Source organism: Ambystoma mexicanum, chromosome 2p (assembly GCF_040938575.1).
Source record: "Ambystoma mexicanum isolate Mex_15411 chromosome 2p, UKY_AmexF1_1, whole genome shotgun sequence".
Taxonomy (NCBI): domain Eukaryota; kingdom Metazoa; phylum Chordata; class Amphibia; order Caudata; family Ambystomatidae; genus Ambystoma; species Ambystoma mexicanum.
The window spans coordinates 660,546,566-660,567,666 of NC_090923.1; the positions used below are offsets into that span (position 1 = coordinate 660,546,566).

At 42.9% G+C, this 21,101-nt stretch overlaps 1 protein-coding gene across 4 annotated transcripts in view; it reads right to left on the minus strand.

Annotated features, from left to right (window-relative positions):
• SARS2 (seryl-tRNA synthetase 2, mitochondrial) overlaps positions 1 to 21,101 on the minus strand; it is a 474,855-nt gene that overhangs the window by 355,858 nt on the left and 97,896 nt on the right. For 2 of the 4 annotated variants that reach the window (XM_069644220.1, XM_069644222.1), the window contains one exon: positions 1,270 to 1,299. The exons of the other annotated variants lie outside the window; for them this stretch is intronic. In XM_069644220.1, the coding sequence (XP_069500321.1) occupies positions 1,270 to 1,299 (30 nt within the window). The remainder of the gene's footprint in view (positions 1 to 1,269; positions 1,300 to 21,101) is intronic. 4 annotated transcript variants of the gene reach the window in all.

Here is a 21,101-nt window from a genome sequence, read left to right on the forward strand (position 1 = left end):
TTAAGCCTCCCCCTGTGTCAGGCCCCAAGTTTCCCACGAGCACACCACAATGATAGAGTAGCATTGTCTTACATAGTTAGGAATTACAAACTCAGTCTTGATTTCCTGGAGATGAGGAGCCCAGTTGACCCCATGTGATGGAAGACAGACGGGTGGAGCTGGGACCAATAGCAGCCTGGTATCCCCTATGGAGCAGGCCGCCCATGTATAGGGTATCACCAACCAGCCATGCAGGTTTTTACTGTATATGTAACATCATTAGTAATGATGTGTTTCCTTATAAGATTCTGCTTGTGCTATTTTTCGGCAGAACGTTCTTAAGCAGCAGAGTTCTTTGCTGGCCTACCTATTTTGTGTGTGATTAAAACGTGTTATACTTGCAAGAATCCCTTGGCCTTTTTTCCCTAGCGGGTTATATTTTTTCTGTAATGGGCGTTTGTGGGCGTGCCTTCAAAAGACTTAACAGTCACACAACAATATGTCAAACATTTTTATATATAGTAATATTGATAGTCCCAGTTATCACATAAGGGAAGAAAAACGATAACAAATTAGCAAGGAAAAATGATGTAGTGCCAAGTAGAACCTCACACATCATGGGCGTTAAATTAGAGGACAATGACAATTGATAAAGGCAGACAATTCACTGTGTACATTGCATAATTTTATGTAGAAACTGCAACATGGGTATATAAGCCCTTCTAGACAAACTATGGCATACTTTCTGCTTCCCTGAATGAAGCTGGGGGTGGAGTCAAGTTCTGGAATTATTCCATCGTCCTACATTCTTTACAAATAATTGTAATTTTGATAAGTCATCACGCTCTAGCATAATCAGCGGAGTACAAGTGATGATCTGTACTGTGCAAACAGCATTCATTTTGAAAAAGATCACAGACCAATCATTAAAAATCACTAAACATGCAACACATGGATGATAAACTGAGCTTCTGTTGCACTGCATCTAAAACATGGAGAAGCACAAACGTAAAAAGCAGGCAGTATCCCTAGGGATTCAAGCTTCTCCGACTGCATCAAAGTTAGATGCCGGCAGAGATGGTTGATGTTTTCCTACACAGAGCAGAAGAAAAAGGCAATGTAGACTGCGAGTCCCTGCTCCATCCAGGAAATAAAACCAAAATGGCACAGAAGGGAGCTTTTCCCTGCCAATTATCACAGTCTGTGTGAATAACCAGTTCATTCAACTTTTTGGACAAACATTTTAGAAACAAAGTATGTATTAATAGAAGCACAAATATTTGCCCTTACCGCTTGTACGTTTTCTTTACCATGCTCCAGCTGTAAGGTAGAAAAAGACAGTCAGGATTCTGGATGAAAGGTAACGTACTGTGGTTGTTGTGTTTAAACATGGATGTCCAATTAAGCCATGTCCGTAATTAGGGGTCTATGTGAGGGTTCCTAAAATACTTGGCCTAGGACCATGATGGATTCGGAGAAAGACTATGCTGAAATCGAGTGGTGGAGTCAAAGTAAAAAGTAAATCCTCAAAACCAAATTAGGAATGATGGAAAAAGGAGATACTTTCAAGTCTGGAAAACTAAATTAAAAAGGGGTCACATCACTATTAAGTTTGAGAAACCTTGGAATACAAAATCTAACCAAGAACACTTCTGAATGTCCGCTTATCATGGGGAATGATAATATTTTGGAGCGTTTGCATATTTGTAATTTGGACCCTGTGCCAGAGTTTTCGCATTTCTGCAGATTTCGTGGAGTGCATGAGAGTGTGCATTACTGTGGGTTGGAAGGTTATACGAGTGTAAGAATATTTGTAGATTTAAAGTTGGGTTTAAAAGTATGCAGAAATGAGTATGAATAGAAGTATTGTGATGTGTGCAGTTTTTAACTGAGGGTTAAATTATGAGAAGGAGTTGTCTATATATTGGGGATAAGAAGGAGCGCTGAAATTAGTGTTTACCCGTGATATGGAAAGTCTGTTGAGAGCAAAGTGCAAGTGTGTGTGAGTGTGTTTGTGTATGTATACTTGAGATAAGATGCAATATGAGCAGGAAAGTGTACCTTTCTGTGCATGCGACAGTGAGCACGAGTATGCATGAACAAGTTAATTACTGATGTAACTGTAGTTCTCCAGCAAATTTGTCTATTATAAAAAATCAGCCTGGAACACTTTACTTAGCTGTAAAATTAAAAAGTATTCTTTCTTTCGTGGCTCAATTTGACCATGTGCTACTATGACGAAACGCCTGTGAGATATCAAAGAGGGCTTCACAAACTCACTGCCCTCACAGCCATTTTAGACACATCTAAAGAAGGAGGGCGCAGAAAGAGTAGGAGGGAATAGTTCATGCCATCTGCGATTTTTTGGGTTAACCTTTTCTTCTTCAGCATTACTTTGCCGTAGGTTCACAAGCTTAAATGGATTGCACACCAAGCAGTGAACCGACAGAAAGAGGAGACTGCCTGGGCTGAGCCTTTTTGGAGAGGACTCGCCAAACTAAGAACATAATTTTATGATTGGGTACAAACAGTTATACATTTTCAAAAGAATGAACTTATCTGGTTTTGCATGTTTCTGATATTGGTTAACAGATGTGTTGATAGTGGTTTGCAATTTGTGAAGTGTGAAATCCACCCTTAATAAAGTTTGTTAGCCTATCGATAACAAAACTTGATGCCTGAAATAATCCATCCAGCCTACAAAGCATCACAATGGAAGTGAACACACCCCTCATTATGGCAGAACATTTTCTTCTGAGTGCATGCATTTCCTGGAGTTATTCAACACAGTTTGTGTAGAAAAATCTGTGTTCACATTGCTTTTGAAAGCTTGGGACATGACAGTAGCACATGATGGTACATCATGGGCATCACGCCACCTTGGAATATATTTCAGATTTTATATTTTTGCCAACATCACACTAGGGTTGCCTCAAGCATTTGGACATAGTCGTATATTCTTAGGTGCGGATAGAACGCAGGTGCATGTAAAATAAGACTGCTCTCTCGAATTTAAGCATCCATCCTGTGGCATACTTTAAAATGACTTATCAAAAAGATGTATCCTTTGAGCAAGGTCACATAGCAGCTCACAAGCACACCACGTATCTGATAGAACAAGTGAACAATATGCAATGTAATACAAACAACAAAGAATGGTCATCTTCAATTGAAAATGGCAAAGCAGCACTCTGCTAAAAGAGAAAGGGCGAGACTGCACAGCTCTTTTAATTGTTGTTGTCTGATGAATTCACGTATTTGTGCTTCTAATTAGAAATTCATTAGTAGGGTGCAGCCCACTATCAAGTACCACTGTTTAGGGCACTGTAAGTAAACTGGGAAAAAGAGACCAACACTATTAAGTCTTCGGTGTGGGCCGCACACCCTTTATACCCACTTTGGGTTTGACAATTTAAGTATACAAATTTTCATTCCATTCTTGTTTTGTTGAAGTTAATTTTTTATTGTTGTTTCACAATTTATTCTCAAGTATCCAAGTTTTAAAGTTTCAGCTTCACCAATTAGGCTAATGCTGTGTCTGAGGCAAACAAAAAACCCTTTATGGCTAATGCATTTCGGATAGTTCATAGGTTCCAGCACATCGAAATCATATTATAAAGTCATGTATTAATGTAACGTATCAATGCAACATATATAGTCTATTTAAAATATATACAGGGCGCCCACAATCACAGACAAACATTCAACAGATAAGAAAAACATGGAGAAACAGATCTCATAAATTAATTTGATTGCAGCAATTCTCAATAATCATTTGTGGCGACACCATTGAAACCTCAGTCTTTATATTGCCCAGTGCGTATACTGTTGAACGTGCCATTCAGTATTGTGATCGAGTTGTCTCATTATTTGCCATATCTATCAAGATACATTTATGTTTACCTGCTATCATATTGCATTATTCATGCAGTGCACCCAGTGCTATAGTATGGCATATTTGTGCTACTCTCTAGTTGTGTTGTGACCTTTGGTGGACTGTTCTGTAGAAGTGCCACTGACCTGTTTGCCGTATTTGATTTGCACATCGGTCGATTCTTTATCTTGCAAATTACGCTGAAAAATAGTTGGTAGGACCCACATTCCCATTGATATCAGCCCTTGCCATTTGCTCAGCTGTCCCTATGGGGGCTCAAATGAGAATGGGGAATGGCTTTTCAAATGGGGACTTACCGGTCACGCAATGGTCGGAATAGACCACTAAGTCCCCTTCCCACCAAGTCGGTGGCAGTACCGGTATTGGTGCTAGTCATGGTGCTAAGAAGGGCATTCCCTCCATCATCTTCACCACAAACCAGTACTACGAATGATGCTTGAAGGATGGTGAAAAAAAGGACAGGGCATAACCTTTTGAAGAAGTTCAATCGGATGCTTTCTGATTGTGCCAACCAGGCTTTCTTTATTATGTGTATTGAAGGCTCGGTTTGAAAAGATATGAGAGCTCACTGATTTTACACAGATGGTAAACTGCCTTGGAGAAGATCTTAAATGCCATGGCCTGAACCAAGATTGTGCTAGTGACCTGGACCAGAATTAAAGAGAAGGAGACATTCAGTGTTGGTCGAGTTCAGCTTGATCTGTAATGTAGATAAAGGTAATACCACAGTTGTGCAATGCCTTCTCCCAACAACACCATCGGTTGTTAACATACTCATGTACAGATATCCTTCGATTTCTGATGAGGACAACCCCACCTCCCAAGTGGCTCCATGTAAATAAAAGTGAAGATGATGAAGACCTAGGGTCAAGTCAATGTCTTTAATGCCAAGAAACACTTTGGTGTAGTGTGAGCAAATTGTTTTCACTCACATACTGATGGTTGCCTGACAGAAACTAGACAATAGACAAACAACTGCAGGGCTATATGGCTGATGTGCATGCCTAAGGTGTGGAGCAGGAGACAGCATTGTTGATTAATTGTCTCCAAGGCTGAAACAGATCCACAAGGATGCGCAGTACTAAAGTTCGTAACAGATGTGTAGGGCATTGACCACAGTAATGGGAGCAGCAGCTGCATCACATCTTGGGTGGAAGCCCACTTGTACAATTGTAGAAAGAGCAAGCAGTCAATTTGGGCTGGTTGAAGAGCTAAAATGCCCACTCAGGAAGTTTAACCAGAAAGTGAAGTTGGATGATAGACCAGTAGCTGACAAGGTCATTCCATTCCAGTTTTTTTTCAGCAAGGGCAGGCCTTAGCCTGTCTTTAGTGAGGAGGGAAAGGTGCCAGTGGCCAAGAGAGATGTTTTAACAGTATAACTCAATAGAGTGTGAAACTCCACAGAGCTTAAGCTTAGAGTTGATGCGAGTGGTAAGTAGCCATCCGTATGACCTGTGTGGAAGTTTTATTACCTATATTCATGCTTACCTGTATTGTGCACAACCATCACATCACGTGACAAGAAAAGGAAAACGCAATGATGATGTGTGCAAGTCGGTGTTTGCTTCCAGAGAAACTGACGTTAGTTTATAAGAACCGTCAAAACCCTGTGCAAGTTGGGATATTTAGTGGGTTTGGAAGATCAGTGGGCACTTAGTATAGAGCTGAGACCCAAGAAGAGTGTGCATATTCAGAGTTTAAGCAAGGAGATTTCTAATGCCACTTTGGCTATGAGTTATCCGGAAATATTCAATGATCAGGGATTTCCCTAAAATACAGCATTGATTGCCAGAGACGGTTTGAAAAGTGAACTGAGCTGTCATCTGTAAAATATCACTTGCATAAAACCTGACAATGCTTTAAAGTGGTGCATGGATTTACGAGACTTCAATACAAGAAAATGAGATGTAATTTATCTTATAAGGAACATTACAGAGATGCTGGCTTTTCTAAGTCTGGCAGCATGTTTCACAATGTCCTGCCTTTCGTTTGCATATCATCAGAAAAATGTACTCCAGGATTTGAGACGTATGACCTCCATTAATCCACCAATTGTTTCTCATGCCCTTGGGGTTGGTGTCTGCCTTGACAGTGTTCCACCAAATCATGCAACAGTTATTTGGAGAGTTAGCTGCAATATCTTACAGCAATGAATGAAGAGATGATGCCTGGCGTTATCAGCACTCTGACTGCTGAAAGGTTTCCTTTCCCCACGTAGTGCTGATTGCTCCCTCTTGCTGTGCCACAACCCACCTTTCGTAAAGCGCTCCATTGTTGGCTAGCTGGGTTTGCCCTATAGAAATCCCATACATATGAGTGTTCTGAGTGCCGCAATATTATTACCCAAAGTTTCAACTCCATGCCGCCTCCTGGAAGAGAAATTATACAGTTCCAAAAGAATATTATTCTAACCAAATTGTGACTTCATAATGTGTATTTGTATTTCATTTATTTATAAAGCGCACCAGGCATCCGGGCGCATCACTTAGGTTACAACACAGTATGGGTAAACAGATAGCATTTACAAAGATTATATACATACACATATAGTACAGGATAGTTAATTACATGTTTACACAGGAATGAGGCTGTAGGCTATCGCATATGTGGTGGCTGATGAACGGTCTAGGTCAGGGGCAGGTCTTGGGCAGGCAGCCATGTTTTGGCCATGTTTTTGAAGGCCTGGAAATATGGTTCAGCTCTTAGTGGGTTGGGGAGCGAGTTCCAAAGTTTCGCAGCCATTACTAGGAAACTGATCCCGCCAGATCTCTGAGGTTGAAGCAGGGTATGGAAAGGCAATTAGTCTGGGCGCTTCTGAGGGGTTTGTTGGAGGTGTGGATGGAGAATTTATTGGCCAAGTAGCTTGGCGCTTGGTCAGTGAGACATTTGTGAGTAAGAGCAAGTATTTTCAGAAAGATTCTTTGTGTTACTGAGAGCCATCGGATACTTCGTCTGGCGTCCGAAATGTGTTGGTTCCTAAGGATATTTAGTGCAGCTCTAATGGCATTGTTTTGGATGATTTGTAACTTATTGATATTGCAAAGGTTGGTGCCAAGATAGAGGGCGTTGCAATAGTCGATAGTTGACATTACCAGAGTCCTAGCTAGTGTGGTGCAGTTGGCTGGAGATAAAAAAGTACGACAGGCTGTGATGAGCTTACAAGTGTAAGCAGCAGCAGGGGAGACTGCGTTAGTTTGTCTAGCCAGAGATAGGGTAGAGTCAATATAGATACCTAGCGTTTTAGTGTCCTTTGAAACCTTAATGGTGTTGCCATCGATAATGAAGGATTTAAACAGAGGGTCTAGTTTGTTGAGTCTTTGGTGAGAGCCAAGGATGAGGAGCTCTGTATTTTCGTCATTCAGACAAAGTCCATGTTGCACTATCCAGGCTTGGATGACTTGGTAGATGGAGTTAACATCAAGGGAGTCAGTTAGATGATCACCTGTGATAGGGACGAGTATCTGGGTGTCGGCTGCATAATTAGTGTAGGTGACACCCAGATAGTCCAAAATATCAAATAGTGGCTTCGTAAACAGGTTGTACAAAGTAGGGGAAACACATGATCCTTGTGGTACCCCACAGGTGACTGGTGAAGGTTTTGCAGCTGCAGAGGGGGAGAAAACCCTCATGGATCTGTTATCCAGAAATGAACTGATCCAGGCCGTTGCTTTGCCATAGAAGTGGGCAGCTAGTTTGAGGTGTCGACAGAGTATTTGGGGATTTACAAGGTCAAAAGCCGCAGATAGATCAAGTAAAAGTAGTAGGGCGAGTTTGCCCTAATCTTTTTGTTCTTCAATCTGGGTTTTAAGATCAATCAGGGCAGTTTCGGTACCGTGCCGCTGACGGAACCCAGATTGCCTCAGTCCCAGGAGTTCGTTGTATTGCAAGTAATCTTGGATCTGCAAGTAAGCAGCTCGATCGAGAATCTTTAGCAAAAATGGCACCGTTGTAATGGGCCTGTAGTTGGTTGGTATATTAGCATCCAGTGATGGTTTTTTCAGGAGCGGGATGGCCCAGGAGTCCTTCAGGTTGTCAGGGACAATCCCGGTGCTGAATGAGGAGTTTATGAGAGTAGTAATGAAGGCAGCTAGATCATGAGAAGCCTCCTTAATAATAGGAGCAGGGCATAGGTCACACTGGCAGTTAGAGGGTTTGAGACTGTTAATATGTTCAACTTCAGTGATGGATAGGGGTGAAAAGCTGAATGGTTTCAGCGAGTCGAGGTTATAGTTGTTTTTGGCCGTAGGGGTATTAGGTTGCGGGTTAATCTGCAGACTAGTTTTTTTGTCATCGATTTTGGTTTGGAGAGAATCTATTTTTCCAAGGAGTGCATTTTGAATATTGGCGCACCAGGTGCTAACTTTGGTGCATGTGTCAGGTGGGTTGACAGGGGATTCCAACTCTTTTAGTATTCTGAACAGCTCTTTAGTAATGGATTTAGCTTGTTCAATGCGTTTGTTATAGGTGTCTTTTTTCGCCTGGAGTATAGCTTCTTTGTAGTTCAGAGTGGCAAGAATAATGCTAGCTTTATTTGTTTCAGTGGGATTACTTTTTCCAACGCGCTTCAAGGTTCAGTTTTTCTTTGCGTAAGGTTCTCAGCTGAGGTGTAAACCAGGAGTTAACGTGAGCTTGAGGTTTAGTCTTTATAAATTTAGAGGGGGCAATGTGGTCGAGGGCTTTCAGCATAGTCTGATTGAAAGTGTCGACCAGGACAGTTGGACCCGTGCATGATAAAGCATGTTCGTTAAGAACTGGGAGAATTAGAGGGAGGAGTTTTTCACAGGTTATGTCACGCTTATTTCTTGTGGATATCGCAGGTGCGACGTCAAGGGTGGTACTGAAAATTCTGGCAGGGATTTTAAAAGTGATTAGGTGGTGGTCTATCCAAGCACACGGTTGGTTGGATTCAACGTTAATTTCGCAACTTAGGTCGGCTAACCAATCGAGGATTCTGCCCTTGGAGTGTGTAGGCTCGTTGATATGTTGCGTGAAGCTTGAATTAGAGAGCAGATTATTGATATCATGGGAAGCGGTATTATTAGTGTCTAGGAGACCCAAATTAAAGTCACCTAGTACGATAATTTGAGATTTGGTTTTAGTGTTGTCGGCAAGAGTATAGGATAGGTCTTCAGCAAAGGTGGATAAAGGCACAGGGGGCCTATATATTAGATGAAATGTAATAGTCTGGCTTGGGGTGAGAGCTAGTTTAGCTGTCAGTGCTTCTGCTGATGAGATTTGATGCGCACGGGAAATGCAGAGGTTTATAGAATTTTTATGTATGATGGCAATACCACCTCCTTTGGAGGTGGAGCCAGGTTTCTGTGATGGCGATGATGTCGAGGTCATGTGTTATAATAAGATCAGCCATATCTAGTGCATGGGCCGTGAGGGATCTAGCATTAATTAACGCCCCCTTGATTACGTTTTTAGGAGCAGGTGGAGTGCTCTCATCGAGGTTCTTGACCGTAGTAGATGAGGGTGGAGTAGTGGTGTCGGCCGTAGCCATTGGCGGTTGGTGGTTATTATGTCGAATAGGATCAGAGTGGTGGTGAGAGGCATGAATGAGTATAGTGCCCAGTCTGGAATTCCTCACTGAAACCGTGCATGGTTGGTTAGCCTACTCGATTTATACTAGGTTGAAAACACACGAGGAAGAGGGACAGGACTAGTAATTTTCCTATGTTTGACCAACTATTATGCTAAATTCCTTCAAACAAGCATGGACAAAACCCTTAGGACTTGCTTTCTAAAATTCCTCTTGCAACATAATATGTCCAGCTACATCCATCATACACCCTAGGACAACTTGCATATGCAGTTATTGCCATCATATGCCAGCTGCAGCCTCAAATTAACTAAATGCCGGTCTACATCCAGCATATGCACATGCCGGGACCTTTTATAAGAAAAACGTCTCGCTGCATGCCAATGCCACATACAGTAATGCTAAATGGTCTTTAAGTAACAGGAACTGGGAATATGGAGTTACATGATGGTGAGAAAAGTGTTATACCATATCACTGTACAAATGAGTCTCCAGGCATTTTGAAAGCTTCCCCGGCCTTGGTTAAGACTTTATATAGGTATAGATGTCATATGAAAGAGAACAACCCCATTTACAAACTACCACATCACATTTAATAATTGTTTGACGTTTGTTGAAAGCTTGAGTGGAACAATTGTTTGTATTTTCTTTTTGTATTTGTATTTATTAGAAGCCTTACAGTAACACACTTACAGATGATGGAAGCATTCCCACAAAGGGTGCTGTGGCGAACCAAAAGTACGACTCAGACCAGAGGACATGGTTTAGTGTGTTTTGTTTATTTAAAAAAAAGTAATCATGCCCAACTTGCTCTACTGCTAAAAGGGGATTCCCTTCAATGTTGCACTTCAATTTGTCAGAATAACTAAGAAAGCAGTCCTCCATCTTAACATGTACAACTATTTGGCCGTACCATTAGAGGAAATAAAACAAAACAAAGAAAAGGGCTTTCACCCTGGGTTTGGGTCAACACCTCTAGCTGACCACCTCGCCTTCAGTCTCTTAATATTGTCCCTGGGACCCTCCCTGGCCTGGAACATGGCAACAGTTTGCTTGAAGCAAATCCAGATAACAGTTTGCAGTTCTCAGAAAACAAATCCAGATCCCTCTCAGTTCCTCGTCACAGTTCAGAGTTTTCATGAAGCAGATTAATATTTCCCTCTGTTCCTCGTATATAATAAAAGTGATTCAGTTACTCTCTTACCTCAAGCTTTTATCGCTTGTACCCAGAGGAGTAGTGGGCGTATCCTCCTCCACTCAAGGTCCAATTTTCAAGGCCTTCTCGCTCCTTTGAGATTTCCCACTCTGTGCTAGCTTGGACTTTACAATTGGGAATTCTATATCAACAGTGCCTTTGTCCCTCTGGACCCGTTGATTCGGATGTCCACCAGGCATGGACTCTCTAGCCCCTTGTTTCTTCTTCGTATAACTTTCATCAAGAGATTGCATCCCTTTCTCCTCTTGGGAATTGGCAACATGATTCTCTTGATTTTTATTGGAGATTGCATCCCTGTCTCTTTTTGGGATTTGGCGATCTGATTCTCTTCAGTTCAGATATCTTTATCTTGTTTTAAATCTGTTTGGAATCCCCGGTCCTGATTTAGTCATTCAGGATTCTTACCATAAAAGTGTATGGGATTTCTACTTTCCCCTGGCAGCGATCCACCAACCCGTACCTTATACCTGAGCGGACAACATACCTGCTTTTCCGTGGAGCTTCAGCCAAGCTTCAGCCAAGCAGCATTCCTTTCCACCTGTCATTCTGTTACTTCTGCGCTGTGGTGGCCTTCCGATGGCGTCGGCAGAACTATCGGTTCTCTCGCTTCTTTGGATTCTCAGTACAGGGTTAGAGGAGCTCTCGGAATCATAAGACTGGGAACAACAGCAAGCGTGTGGTGTAAGAGATGTCAACGGTGCAGTCCTCCTACAGTGATAACCAATGCAGGGAGAAAACCTTGCTACCGTGGTACCGAGACAAGAAACGCCAAGCCGTGCATCACAGCAGGTGAGTCGGAGGGAGAACCGATAGTAAACCGAACTGTGTTGAGCAAAGGATACAAATGGCAACTTAAGGTGAATCAAAGGAGAGCCCGACGGAGAAGGTCAAAGTAGTCATAAAAGGGTCAAGTAAAACTGCTTGTACAATCGAAAGGTCTTTGAACCCATAACCAAGAGGGGAGCTAAGGGAAGTAAATTCCGTATTGTGATAAAGCAAAGTGAACTGTGTAACTGGCAAATGTGAACCCGGCTGAGGGATACCTGCAGAACGGGGTGAAGCAAAATAACCCTGTGAACATTGTGTTGACAAGAATGAACCCGACACAGGGATGTCCACAGTGAAAGAGTGTTTAAAAAGACATTGAGACTCGTTAATACAACAGGTGAAATCTTTTGAGTGAAAAGCCGTAGTTAAACTGACGCAGGGAGGCTAACATTCGAGAAGGGTCTGAGTCTGGAAGATAGGTTTCCAGGGGTGAAGAGTCATCACCTAACGTGAATATGGAAAGGAATCTTTGTTTTGTTATTTTGAACATATCAGGCCCCGGATGCAAGAGATCTTGTAGATAAGAGAATTAACCATAAAAGGTCCTGATATTAATGAAAGGAACTCTACCCTTGTGCTGGAGAAGCCCAGGAGTGTGTGGTGCACAGGAGTCCCGCCTTATCCCGTGCTAAAAACGTGGATAAGGGACACCCCGGACATAACATACTGACTTATCATTTGTGAACACTTCTTTTGTTTCTTGTGACCACTATCCCACACTCTTTTTGTAACTTAGTGGTAAGGATCTGGCAATAGTTTTTCTTTTTAGTATAGGTCTTTTTATTTGACAAGATGCCACTAGGACTGCCTTATTATTATTTGATGGTCGTAGCTTGATCCCATATTAGATTTAGGTTTAGATTAGACATTTTTCTCACCCATTTATACAGTTTATTAAACACCTTTGCACTGTGATCACTTGTGTCTGTCTTTACTGTTGCCACTATGAAAGCCCTACAATGGGTTGTTCTAACTAAGCAATCCAGTTAATACAGACAAAGTAAACAAGGGGAAAAAAAAGTGTGGCTGTTGATCGTCAACTACTACATAATAAATGTAACTCCAGGAATGGGGAACTGAAAGAGCCCTAACAATATTAGCAGCAAATTACACATAAAAGTTGTGATTGGCTTTTTAGATCCTATGCTAGCAAACTGTTTTAGTGCAATTTGTTGGAGTAGCTCCCCCATGTTGCCCCATCAGTTGCTTACTCAGGTCTGGTTTTATATGCATTCTGGAACTTTAAGTTGTGCTTTTTGCATTGTAAATACAGGACTAAAAGTCACTAAATTCAAAGTAAAAATCATGACTGGGTGAGACACTCACATATAACATTGATACAACTAAAGGACTCTGCCGTTCTTATGTTCGCAAGTTAAATGTGCCACTGATCCCACACAATAACACTGAGTTAATGTTAATGGATATTTGTACTGCGCACTATCACCACCGGAGTGGGCCCCTGGCGCTCTGGCGGCTCTGAAAGAGGGAGAGGGTGAGTTAGTGGGAATGAGCTGGAAAAGTGCAAGAGAGCGGCGATGTGCTGTTGGCAGACTCAGCCCGGTGGGTCCGTTGGCTGGGCTTAGGGTGTTTTACGGTCGGTAATCGTTGTGTGTTGTTGTGCAAGTCTATGTGCGGTTTGTTTTGTTGTTGCAGTGTAGTGAAGTTTGTGCTGTTTGCTGCGTTTAAGGCTTATGGTTGTGTTTGGTTAGTGTTTGAGAGGTGTATGCAGAGGGATGAAATTGTTAGTGGATGGGTTAGTTGGCATTGCTGTCCTTGCAATTATGTCTAGGTGTGGTGCCTTCTATCATTCACTATTCCATCTAAGTGTGGCATGTGCCAACATTCACATTTCTATCTAGATGTGACTCAAGCTTAAGTTTAAGTATTCCATGTAAGTGTGGCACTTGCTAACATTCACATTTTTATAAAATAACAGTTATCCTTTATAGCATGACCTTATCTATTTTTTCTTTTTTTTAGACCTTATCTATTTTCAAGTGCAAGTAGTTGAGTCCGTCCAAAATAAAAGCCAACTGAGTTACTGCACAGGGAAGCAAGAATGCTTGATGATAAAAATAAAATGCAGCCTCCAGCCTTGAAAAACCAAAGGCACATTTTCAAAGCATTTTAGAAGGCAGAATTCAACAATCAGAGGGTTCCCTAGAGAAAACTGCCTCAAGCAAACTTGATAAAAAGCTAGCTTAAAACACGATCACTCCCATAGTTGCTTTGGTCAGCAATTGAAGGACACCGTGAACTAACTGGAATCAGGGCTCAAATTACCATGCTAAGGGGAACGGTTCTGGTTCAGTCAACCCTTGTAAAGGGGTATACCCTATGCTGGGCTTTCCTCCTCCTGTATAGAGTTATTTTATTGAGTAATACTTCAAATAAGCCCAAGGGTCAAAGTTCCAATTTTTGTAGTAGCAGGTTTTAAGTTGTTAGGTGATGGGAGTTTGTTTCTGTGGGATCCAGATGGTCCACTATTGGGTTATGTACTGCTGATTGAAGAGTTGACATCATGTTTTATTTGTAATCTCTTATTTATTTGGAAAAATGTGATGGAAATAAAAGGCTGGCGGTTTGAATACATTACAGTACAACACTTTCCATCCCCAGGTCGAAGGTAGAGAGGTGGGAATGTACAGTACAATCATGAGAACCATGGGGGTCAGGGCTCATATTGTCCAATCAAGCTCCACCTCCCCTATTGAAAGAGAAAAAAAAGATAGTTTGCCACAATGAAACTTAGCGATATTCAATTTTTGGGAAAATACATTTGACACAGACAGCCCTAGTTAATGGCAACTGGAAGCCCATTTTTAACATGGTCAACTTACTTGCAGCAAATGTCCATGCAAAGCACCTCCGAACAAAACAGGTTGGTTCTATGCAACGGCTCAGACTTGGTCATGGGCTTTTGAACAACATTTAAATAACTATTGACATGTGCCCATTCATTACAATTGGATATGAATGCCCCAGTTAAGGAATGTTCTGGGTCATTTTCCCCCAATGTTTGAGAGTTTTCAGGTATCCTTTGCCTAAAACATTTTAACTTAGTACCGGCTTTTCCAGTTGTGAAGAATCCGGTATATTCATCCCTTCTTCCCAGGGGAGAGCCAACCCCTTTGACGCTAGGAAGGTGAGCCCGCTTAGCCAAACCCTCCCTTGGGGTTTGGGAAGGTGGGACCACACTGGGAGTGACTCCCGTCTAGGGGACAGCGACTCCCATTCCTATCAGTAACTCCCTATAAGAAATACTGTGCCTGCCTATACAGCAGTAAAAGAGAGGTACGCTATATCCATTGCCTGGAATCTAAAACACATTGATATTGCTTCAATATCTTTCGCTCAAGGTAATGCTGGAATCCCCATGAACCCAGCAGCTGATGAGAAGACACATGCCCCCTGGAAGTACGGCTGCTAGAATAAAAGGAATGAAAAATCATGAATGGAGGCAGAGGAATTCTACGCGGAGGAAAGCGTCTTTCGTGTCAATGGGCCTCATTACAAGTTCGGCGGTAGCCTTGCCGGTAAAACCGGCAGGCTGCCGCGGAACATGCACATTTTTCCAGCTCCTGGCAATGGGTACATACAGGGCCATTACAGCCCTGGCGCACCCTATATTTCCCCATTGCCAGGAACCGGAATGCATTACTCCGCATTCCCATTGCATCCAACGTGGTCTGCTCGTGGGTGCCATTCCGCTCGCCAGGTCAGACCTGGTAGGCAAAAAGGCACCAGTGTGCAGACCTTGTAGTTTGCCGTTCCGGTCACAACGGTACTGGAAAGCTTACCGGTACCGTTGTTCCAAGACTGGCAAACTTATAATGAGGCACGATGTCCTATAGGGGGTGGAGCAACGCTGCATCACAGAGCTAGCAGTGGTGTGGAGGGACCAGGAAGTGAAAGGGAGACACCGGGAGGCTAGCATTGAGAAGTGCAATATTGCAGAGGCGTAGACGGGAGAAAGACTGCTTTACCTGGTGGCGTGACCACACTGCAGCCATGGTGGGCCTCGGGCCCATGAATGAATGCCAAGACCAGGGGGAGAAGGAGGAACAAACCCTGCGCTCTCAGTGCGAGAACCAAACAAAGTGCTAAGACGGGCAGGATAAGGAAAGCGACCTCTGACGTGATGGAGACACCAAAGAGAGGGACAAACAGCACTGTCCTTGCTGAGACACCACTCTGCTGGAGCACACCCAAAGGTGCTAAAGTTACCAGGGTTACCCAGGGTGGAGGGAAGCCAGCTGAACAGAGTAAGGAAGGAGAAAGAAGAGCAAGTGGAATAACATCACAAAGGTGTCCGACGTATCCGCAGAGAGATAATATCCAGGAGGGTTATGGGAGCCCTAGAAACCAGAGTGTTGGACACTGAGACCCAAGAGAACGCCACAGAAGCTAAGAAAGACAGAGGGCCAGAGGGGTCTGGAGAGCACTATTCAGATAGGTGGAACTTTGCAGCACACAGGTAAAGGGAACCTGGAGGGTTCAATCAGTCAAACGAAGAACAGGAACCAGGGGAACTTGGATGCTCCCTTTGTAAAATATCAGCAGAAAGAAGCCAGCCAAATTGGTCAAGACAAATTAAGGGACTCAACCCAGCAGTTAAAGAATTTAAGACATTTGATTTATATAAAGCTTTGAACTTTTCCTTGAGGAACCTAAAGAAAGACACAGGAATCTTTATTTGATGAAGTGTTAAGAACGAACATTGGAACTGTGACAGGAACTTCAGGAGAAACCCAGAGAGATCTGAGTAATACTGGTCTGACAAAGCCTGAGCCGAGGGAATACTGCTCTGGCCTACCTTTGACGTTGTTTTCTTAAAGTGGTAGGGCCAGATAGTGAATAAGATTTTGGACTATGGACTACTATTTGGATAAAAGACAAGTACCTTTGGTTTAGTTGATAGGTAGGGAAATCCCTCTTAGCAATAGGGACAGATGGTCATTGTTTCCCCTTTAAGTTAAATAAACACCCTTAAAGTGATATCTTAGAGTATGACTCCTTCAGGTTCACCACATAGTTCTTGAAGAAGGCTGTGTCCACTAATCTTTCAAAGAGAGTGATGGGCTCTGCGCCAGACATGGACTTTCAACAGATGTTTCACTGTACTTTACTATCAGGTATCTATCTTCTGAAATGCCACCCTGCTGAACTGTCAAGTGCGATGAAGGTTTTGATGGTGAAGAGCATGTCTGTAAAGTTCTTGCCTCTCTCAATCAAGTGTTTTGAGCGCAACTCCTGCTCTCCTTAGTTACTTCAAAGAGCATAGTTGAGAGGCTAGAATGATATAGTAAATGGCCCTCCTAAATTGAAAAGTGAGCCTTAGCAAGAAATGGTGGGGCAGTAGTTAGTTTCTTTTCACACTTTGGAGGCAAAACACTATCCCATGCATTAGAAATATATAAGATACAAGCCACACCAGCGGTAACCTGTGGTGCAAAAATATGGGGTTATTGAAATTCCTCTAGCCGACAAAAAAGAGAAAAAAGATCTTCAAATGATTTATGGGACTTCCCTTTAGCTCTCATTCATCCCTCTAACGTTGGAAATGGGCATTCTAGGTATCGGGTACAAAATCATGATCAAACCCTTATTATACTGGGTAAGGCTGTGGAATAACTATGGTCTGATCCCTTGCGTAAGCAGCTCGTATGTGGTTCAGTGACATTTTTGAAACTCAACGGGGTAAATCTTTATCATGGTTCAAGCATGACAGGAAAATGTTCATCACTCTGGGAATTCCGTGCTTTTGGGACAACCCTTGCAAATATGGGAACAAATCAAAAGCTATCTTATTTGCTTCTTTTAAAGAATAGGCATTAAAGGACAACATTGACAACGGTGTCGATCATGGCCTAAAACTGTTAGGTAATTAAACACACTTCAGGTTACAAAAAGCACAATGTTTATCCATGCAAGAAAAGTACTTTTTGTGAAGCTAGAGATGGGCATATTCACCAGCCAGTCACTGGGATCATGCACAATCCTCTAAATGTCCTTATTGTAAAACATGGGACAAGGACGAATGTCATCTACTATTCACCTGTCCTATTTACTCTGATATTAGATCTAAATCGATTAAGCTAGTAGTAAACCCATTTGGCATCAGACTTATTATTCTTTTTTTGTTTTTTTGCATTTTCAAAGCGCTCACACAGCCCGGGGGCACTGAGGTGCTGTTACAGGAATATGTCCGTTAGTTGCATATTTATAACACTCTTAATACCCGGAGGTTTCTAAGCGTGGACCCGGGGATCGAATCTGTGTTGCTTCGTGTCGTCTTGTTTCCAAGGCGAACACGTTGCAGCTCTGCTATCCTCCTGGGTATGATGCTTGTAAGTTCCACAAGACAGCAGATTCAAACTGTGTTTTTGACACAGTTACATCCTTTCTAATGACATTATTTGCCAGTAGAATTAAATCTATTTAGTATCCTCAATTAATTCACACATTTATCTTATGTATAAAGGCACAAGTAGCTATGCTAAAATCATCAGGGTTATGTGCATTTTATCAGGCGATTCCAAATGTATCGAGACTATCTACATGTCTTAAGTGCTATTTTGGTATTTTACTGTTGACTTTTTCTTTCCTTTTAGCTGAAGTTCTTTTGTACGCATTGATGGCTTTTCCGCTGAAATACAACTGATTGATGATGATATACCAAATACTGACTATTACTGTTCTATACTGTACATAAAACTGCATAAAAAGTAAAGCCCCAGCCCACTGAAGATAGGATTTGCTCTTTGAAAAGGTGCAAATCCAAATCTTTTGAGAGGCCAGAGGTCAAGCAGCACCAAAGCACTACCATGCAATTTGCAGTAGTGGTTAACATGATTCTATATCAGCAGGGAACTCCAGTTAGTATTACAACCGAATTTGAGAGCCATCACTGCAGGTCCACCTGCTGCCGAAACACCACATCACACCTACTGTGCAGAGGTGCAGAGATTCAAGGACATACTACTTGAACGTGCACGCAGAACTCCTATACCTAGCACTCCATGAGACACCATCATTATGAAGTGTAAGGAAAGCATGGCATCAAAGTAAGACAGACAAAAGTGATCACAGTTCAAGGGTGTTTATTAAACTGTAAAATGGGCTAAACCTAACTCTAAAATGGGAGCAAGCTACAACCATCAAATAATAATAATAATAATAATAATACAGTCCTAGTGGAGTCTAGTCAAATAAAAAGGACCTAAACTAGAACACATATTGCCAATCCTTACTGCTATGCTACAAAAGAGTGTGAGATAATGTTCACAAGAAAAGAAAGCAGTATTCACAAAATGATAAGTCAGGATGTAATAGCCGGGGTCTCCCTTCCGCACGTTTTTATCAAGGGACAAGGCAGGACTTTTGAGCACAGCACACTCCTGGGTTTCTCCAGCATGAGGTTACAGTTCCTTTTCCAGTATCAGGGGCTTCTGTGCTTAAGTCTCCTCTCATGCAAAGTCTCTTGCTTAAGAGGGCCTGATACGCCAAAACAACAAAACAAATGTTCCTCCTGGTAATCTTTACGTGGGGTGAATACCGGTCACCCTTGTTTGAATCCCCCTCAGCCGGGCTCCGATCCTTTCTCAATCGTCAGCCTCCCTCAGTCGGGCTCAGACCAACCAGAGCGCTTGCCAATTCAAACAGACTTCCGAAGGGTGATCTCGTCTCGCTGGGTGACTATTAACCTACGGCAAGCGCAGGCTTTACACCATCACAGTTCGCACCGCGTTCCTCTCAGCCGTGCGCAAACACCAGTTCCACAATAGTCCCACTTTTGCAATATGTCAAGGACATTTGATTGTACAAAGGATTTGACTTGACCCTTGTATGACCATCTTAACATTTTACAGCAACCTTCCCTATGACCTCTTGGTACTTGTGGTTTCTTTTGCTTTCAATGTTCAACACAATCTCTTTTTTCAGAAAACAGGGTACCAGCCAGAGTCCTTTGGCTGAGAGCCCACGTGGCGCCAGACCACACTGACTCTGGTACCACGTTTTTTCATAACAGACCTCTCATCTACTTTATCTTCTTACTGTTGCTACTGCAACCTTGAGCCTAACACAAGCAGGCTGACTATCAGGTGTTTCCGACTCAACGGCTGTGTTGAACTCGCTCTGTTCCTTTTGCCGCTGGCATCAAGGAATGTACCACGATGGCCATCATGTCTCCCCACCCTGGCAATCAGTGCGGGCGGGTGCCAAGTACAGCTGACATTTGACGCACCAGCTGCGATTCCTGGTCTTACATATCTTTATTCAGAGGATTCGTGGGTCTGGGTTGAAAAGGGCAAGGGCAACTCCCTCCTTGGCATCCTTTCAGGTCTTGCCGCCTTTCTCCTCCATTTGAACTGCTGCCATCCTGGAATGGCTGCTTCATCATGCGTTCGGAGTGTGCTCTTGTGCTCTGCCTTTTATCCCTATGGGGAAGGGAAAGGATAGTCAGGTGTGTGTAGTTGTTGGTAATTGCCTGACTCTGCCTGATCCTTGTGTTGGGACATGTCAGGTAAACGGTTTGGGTATTAGTCCGTTGTTCTTCATGCTGTGAAAAAGTGTTTGTGTTGGAAAAGGGCGGGGGTAGAGTTTCTAAGTATCGTACTCGGAAGGATGGGGAAAAGGTATTATAGGGAAGGAGATACCCCGTCTCACCCTTTGGTGTTCTACTTCCACTCCCTGAAGACCCCCAGTGATCCTCCCCCACTGGTCCACCCCCAGGAATAGCGATGGCCACCTGGATGACAGATCCCGGGGACTAGCGGGTGAGACTCCTTCAGGTTTCTCACAGAAGCTACTAAGATATCAAGATAAAGGTTGTGTATTGTGACGAATCACGGGATTCAGTTACTTCTACGCATGTGAGAGCCTTTCCCTGTGAGGCTAGGAAGGTGATCCCGCTACGTGATACCCTGCCTAGGGGTAGGGGCCAGCAGGGCCGCATTGAGAGAGACTCCAACCTTGGGGACAAGGACCATTCCAAAGATGAACTCCCTACGTCACTTACTCACAATCCAGTGGTAACCACAACTACCGGAAGAAGACATACAGAACAGACCAATATGTGTTATTGCCAGATAGAATATGTGAGAAAATCTGGAAAAGACAACTCCACTGGTACTGGGATGAAGAAAACCATTGGAGTAATACCGATTACTAACAGAACAAAGAAGAAGGACTTTGATGTTGCGCAAGGGAAGTCCCAAGTCTGCGGCACAAAACAAACAGGAGTCATCCTGGTAGAGAAAGAACACCTGGAGTTTAAAATCAGCTGTGCAAGTGAAGCTGATAGAGAGAGGGGCGCACAGTTTTCAAGCCGGGAAGAAAACTGCTGTGCAACCCCAATCTGGTCGAAAAGCGAAGGAAGAGAAGTTGGAAGGCGGAAGTCTAGCACGGGTAAGTTAACCCAAAGTGATGGCGTGACCGAGAAGCGGTGGACAGTGAAATTTGATACCGACACTGAGGGAAGAATCATACTCATCCCAGTGAGGGACAAGTATATAAGAAGAGCGAGAATCATTACTGGGGTACTCATACTCATCCCAGTAAGGAACAAGTGTATATGAAGAGCGAGATCATTAATGGGGTACTCATACTTGGCCCAATAAGGAACACGTATA